The 6405-nt window shown below is 29.4% G+C and overlaps 1 protein-coding gene across 1 annotated transcript; it reads left to right on the top strand.

Moving 5' to 3' along the window:
• The first annotated feature begins 1647 nt into the window (after positions 1–1647).
• Positions 1648–2521, top strand: LOC120126048 (probable calcium-binding protein CML35). The gene has a single exon (XM_039144348.1). The coding sequence runs from the start codon at positions 1710–1712 to the stop codon at positions 2382–2384; it is 675 nt and encodes a 224-aa protein (XP_039000279.1). The 5' UTR covers positions 1648–1709; the 3' UTR covers positions 2385–2521.
• Positions 2522–6405: the final 3884 nt, after the last annotated feature.

Here is a 6405-nt window from a genome sequence, read left to right as displayed (position 1 = left end):
TAATGTTGCCTACATAACAATGATCAACATAATCAAAACAATATAATTACTCAAGTGATTACACTTAACTAATCAAAGTTACTCGATTTTGTCTCATATTATATACTCCTTGGTATTTTTAACTTTTCCTTTTCGAATTTGATTCTCCACACTCTAACAATAGAGAAACACATATTTGTCAATAATTTCCTCATCTAAAATTGATTCTAACATAAATCCATAATTGGGATTCAATTTGGATTTCACTTATACTTCGAAAATGATGGAATTAAACACACCATTCAAAAGGAAATTTCATGAAATTTTCAATGGTATGCTTAATTTAGTGTTTTGAGCCCTTAAACCACCTAATCTCTAAATTCTAATTTTGGTCTTTGAATCAAATTTCTCCGAATCAAGTTTTGCTCAAGGTTGAAGATAATGGAATATAGCCTTTCTTTCCGCAATTTTCCTAAACCGGTGGAGTAAGTCCAAAGAAGGTAAGCTAAATTGTGAAATTAAAAAGATAAAGAGGTAGGACTAAATTACAAAAAATTGCCACTTAAGTAGCTAATTCACCAAAAATAAATGGTGAAATCATGGAATTAGTCCTCCATATTTTCTACTCTTAACCCTAATTGTTGCATGATCTAATCAATCCTTTAACAATTACTCTTTTTTTTCATTTGAGCATCTAAGTTTCCATTTCTTTTACTAAAGTCGTCATATTATTCATTCATCACTTTTTAATTCTGAAATCATTTTCAAAACAAATTATTCTTTAATCTTATTCATTAAATGAAATTAATCTCAATCTCGAAATTAAAAATATCAATATAACTTACTAAAAGAGAACTATCTATTCATTGGACATCAAAACAATTTTAGACTAGTTTTTGAGATATTACTTTACAAAAGTTTAAATGATGCCATTTAGATACTTTATAGTTTTTTTTATAAGTATGGAGTAAATATAAAATAATATATATTTAAAGTTTATTAATTATTTGATAAATAAACACCTATACTTTTATATACATAATATTCAAATCTAAAATTTTAAATAATAACAATAAATATTTTAATTATTCAGATCGTTTAATTTAAACAATACTCAGTAGTAGGGGGTGCTTATTAAGCGAGTTGATCACGAGTTGGGCAGTACTCGATTCGTGCTCGTTAAAAAAATTTATTGCACAACTCGATTCGTTACTCGTTAAGCTCGTTAAAATTTTGCTCGACTCGTGCTCGTTAAAAGAACTTATTGCTCGACTCGTTCTTGTTAAGCTCGTTGCTCGTTAAGCCCGTTGCTCAACTCTTTGCTCGTTAAACTCATTAAAATTTTTATCTTATTTTTTAACTATAGATAAAATCTATTAATACTATAAATTAATAGATTAGTCATTTATCATATTTTTATTATCTATTAATAAATTAATAATTTTTGAATGAAATAATTTTTTTTAAATAATTACTAAAAATTATAAAAAAAATTAACTATCAGCTCGAGAACTTAGAGAGTTGATTTGAATTGAGTTTATTATAAATAAAGAAAATGTTCAAAAAATATCTCGGATGAAGCTTCCTGGAAACTGCAATGGAGGTTGGATTTCCCCAACCATTTAATCCCCCAACCTTCTTCCCTCTTTCCCCTCGATTTCTTTCATCTTCTGTCCTAACCCCCAAATTCATTTCCATTGCTTTCATTCTTCATTCTTTCTTTAATCACCATGAAACTAATCAACAAGCTTAGTCCCAAGCGTCTCTTCCGATCTGACAAACAGAGTCGGTTCACCGTCTCCAGATTCGATCCTTCATCGTATAGCTCGGGTTCGGCTACATCTTCTTCGTCGGAATCCGCCTCTTCAGTTCACAAAGGAATCCAGTACCCTCCATCCGCCACCGCTGGTAACGGAACACCCACCAGCGTTTTACCCGAAGCATCGGGCGGCTGGTCTGATTTTCCCGCTAATTTTTATCTAGTGCTTTCCCAAGCTGTCAAAACGGTGGATAAAGATAACGACGGGGTTATTACGAGACGCGAGCTCGAGGATTTGCTGAGCAAGTTCGCCAGGGAGCCGCCGAGCCAGGAGGAGATGAATCGAGACGGCGACGGTTGCATCAGCCTGGAAGCTTTAGTGAGCCAGGTGGCCGGATCGGGCTGCTACGAACCGGCTTGCGAACCGGAGCTGAGGGAGACTTTCGATATATTCGATACGGATCACGACGGGAGGATCACGGCGGAGGAGTTAATGGCGTTCTATAGGGAAAAGATAGGGGATGAGGGGTGCACGTTAGAGGATTGCCGGCTCATGATAGCGAGTGTTGATAAGAATGGGGATGGGTTCGTGTGCTTCGAGGACTTCTCCAAAATGATGGGGTCATACTCTTATTTTAAGGAGTAAAAAAGAAAAGGGTATTTAACTTTTCTAATTATTTCTTTGAACTTCCACTGTTATTTCATTCATAAGTGAATTTCACGGCTTATTTTGTGGTGAAATTACATATTAGATACCTCAATAAGAAGGTGCATATTAATTCAGTTCTTATATTATTAAGTAGATCAATTTAGTCAATTTAGTACGTTTTAAATTAATATTTTTTTATTGAGAGTATTTGTTTAGATTATTGTTTCTATTATTAAGGATAAATTGTAATGCGCATCCCTCAACTATCATTGAAGTTTAAATTTTTTGATTTATTCACTTAATTTTTGAATTACTCCTGTTCTATTATGACATGATAACTAACACCCTAACAACTTAGGTGGCATTTAATTGGCATGAATCCCTTTGAATTAGGGGAATTAAAATTCAATTCCACCACTTTCACATGATTGATTCAAGATTTCCAAGGGAATTGAAATCTCTCATGGCTTCAACTCTCTATTTAATGATGGAAAGTGAATTTCATCCAAGAATGGATGAAATTCAATTTCCTTGTTGGAGAGAATTGAAATTTGACCATACTACCTTCATCAATCTTTTGGTAATTTATTCATGTATTGAATAAAAATATTTTTTTATTATTTCAGATCAGGTTGAGTTTCTAATTCATATAATTGGGTCGGGTTAAGTTCGGGTTTAGGGTGAAAAATACTCGATTCGAAAATATATATAATTTTACCTTATATATTTAGAAATAATTACAATAATACCCCTATATATATAATTTTTATTGAATAAAAATATTTTTTTATTATTTCGGGTCGGGTCGGATTTTCAATTCATATATTCGGGTCGGGTCAGGTGAAATTTTATTTTGGTCAGGTCAGGTTGGTTTTTTTTAAGGGTGATATTCGGGTCGGGTTCGGGTTTAGGGTGAAAAATATCCGACCCGACCAAAAAAATATATAATTTTACCTTATATATTTAGGAATAATTACAATAATATCCATCTCTATATATTTTTTTTTCAATTAAGTCACTGTTTTTATTAAATAAAAATATTTTTTTTATTATTTCGGGTCGAGTCGGGTTTCTAATTTATATATTCGGGACGGGTGAAACTTTATTTTGGTCGGGTCGGGTCTCGAATGAAAGTTTTCTTGTTCTCGGGTCGGGTCGGGTGGACCAAAAACCCGACCCAACCTGACCTATGATCATCCCTAATTGAGATGATTTTAACTTATGATGTTTATTAACATGATTTTTATAATTTATTGAAATGAATAATCAATCAATAAAATTTAAATTGAAATTTAATTTTTTTTTAAAATTTTTATAATATATTGCTACATATAATTTATAAAATAAACTAAAATTAAGTAAAAAAAAAAAACAAGAAGAGCAATCTTGTCATTTTACATTACTGAAATCAAATTCATCTGATATGTCTGCGAACCAAACAGAATATGGAATTGGATTCCAATTCCTGACAGATTTCAATTATTTCACAGATTTCATTTCTCTCATAAACATTCCAGCGAACCAAACGTCACCTTAATTTTGAATTATTACTAAAATCAAATTTAGAATAAAATGATAGTGCATCGAGACTTTCGTTAAATTCTTTTTTATCATTGAATTCATTTAATAAATTTAAGATGGTTAATTTAATAAATTCTGATAAATATAAATTTCAATATAACATTTTATCACTAACATAGTAAATATGGTAAATCTAATATTATCAAATTCGCTTATAAATTATCTTCCGTCGCTTTCCCATTTTAAATTACTTGATGAAATCTATATAAAAAAAAAGTTGTGAGGGCAGCTTGGGTAAAGTTGAACGTTGATGGCACTAGAAATAACTCGTCGGGGTTTTTTCACTTGTGGAAGGATACTTCCAAACCAGAATGGGTCTTGGATCATGAGGTTCTCAAAACGAATTGGCCGATGCTCTGTGCTTGATGCGGAATTATGGGGGATTTTTTGGGGGCTGAATCTGGCATGGGATGGGAATTATAGACATGTTGTGGTGGAGTCCGATAGCAAGGAAGCCATTGTGTGCTTTTGTCAGGTAAAAATTCGAGTGAGGGCAGGTCCTCTTTGCTTCCTCATATGATTTTAAATTTTACTCAACCAATCTAATAAATTGAATCATCAATTCTCGATTTAATTGATCATGTCCATTTATTTCTAACAAACAAACTTACATTTGAGTGTTTGGCAAACAACTGATAGTTGATAGCTGATAGTTGATTTCAGTAACTGGTTTGACAAATTGATTAGATTAGTTGATTTTAGAAATTGATTTGATTAACTATTTATATAGAAGTGTTTGGTAAAATTTAATTGATAGCTGATATGGGTAAAATGACAAATAAGGGCAGGATACATTTAGTTATTAAATACATATATGTTTTATAATATTTTAGTCTTTATAGGGTGGAATTATTCAGATAAAATGATTTTGATTAGGAATTAAAATTTCTTTAAGAAAATTAATAAATATTTTTGAAAATTTTGAATATATTTTTTAAATTTAATATTTATAATTATTAATATTGTGAGATTGATAGATACTATTATCCTTGTATAAAATATCAACATTATATATTTTTCTCTCTCATGTTTTGCTATATTTTCTTAACTAAAATATATTTGAGAATTTACAACCAAAAAATAAAATAATAAAATAAAATTTTACTAATTCATCATTAGATGTATAAAATTCATTTTACACAAATTCATTGAAAATAAATTTAGATTAGATAAATATTCAAGAAAGAGATACATATCCAAACAAGTACAAACAAATAGGAATATTTATCGCAATGATGTAATTATGGAAATAACAAGATCAAATATTTCATTTAATATCTTATTTTGTTATCATCTCTCTCAAACTGCTGGATTTTCCAGCGTTTTCATTTTCAGCTTATTTTGCATAATAAATTTTTTCAAAAAAGTGTTTATCAAATACTAAAAATGGAGGTTTGACTACCAATAAGCTATTTATGTTCAAATAAACTAATAATTCTTCAAAAAGTTGTTTACCAAACACCCTCGTTATTATATTTTTTTATTAATACAAAAATTATATTCAAATATTTTTAATTGAATAAAACTTAATTCTACATATAATAAAAGTTTATATGACTACTCAACATCAAAATCTTAAATAAGAAGAAAAATTAAAGAACACAAATTTTTAAAAAGGAAAGATAATAACAAGTGTTAATATAAAATAATTAAGGTTATCAACAACTAGTTAATCTAATAGAACGAAACATTAGATCTCTTAGGTAATGTTAAGGATTCAAAACTTGACGTTTATGAATGGAGCAAACCGGATTAAAATGGTCACCTCATCTCTGCAGTACTCAATTTAAATAAATCAATAATAGATCAGATATAGGTAATTATATAAAAAAATAAAATATTTAGGGTTCGGTTTGTTGGAAGGTGATGATTGGTCATAAAAATTGGGCGGTTAGGCGTGGAGTAAGGGAATGAACATGGCCCTTCTTGTTGGGAATTTTGATAAGATGTTTCCTTGGTTTTTCTTTTGCTAAAATCTTCAAAATTGATGAGGTTTAGTGTATTATTGATAGCAACATGCATAAGACTTATTATACCAACTATATTGTCTTTGACTGTTTCTAATAAATAATATCAAAAGAAGGGATACTAACAACAAAGCTGCATTAATTCCAAAGTTAGTTGTACGTCTTGTTTGTAAACTTTCTAGGAAATTTCTCTCCAAGAGAGTTGCTATCATATGAGAAACTAAAAATATTTGATATATATATATATATATATATATATATATATATATATATATTAAAGTATGATATAAAATTAAGTGATTAATTATGTTATATATATATTATGAGTGGAAATTGCTAAAAAAAATATTACAGACATAAAGTATAAACATCATAAATTATATTTATAATTTAATGAGAGATCAAATTATAATATTTAAAAACTTAATCAATAATCGGTTATATAAAGCGATATTGTCCGATGAAATAAG

This window comes from Hibiscus syriacus, unplaced genomic scaffold (assembly GCF_006381635.1).
Source record: "Hibiscus syriacus cultivar Baekdansim isolate YM2019G1 unplaced genomic scaffold, ASM638163v2 tig00110450_pilon, whole genome shotgun sequence".
In the NCBI taxonomy this organism is placed as follows: Eukaryota; Viridiplantae; Streptophyta; class Magnoliopsida; order Malvales; family Malvaceae; genus Hibiscus; species Hibiscus syriacus.
Note: the sequence above shows the minus strand (reverse complement) of the source record. Positions and strands in the feature narration are given on the sequence as shown.

Excerpts from the sequence above, each read along its gene's own strand:
- LOC120126048 (XM_039144348.1), top strand. The coding sequence starts at position 1,710 with ATGAAACTAATCAACAAGCTTAGTCCCAAGCGTCTCTTCCGATCTGAC.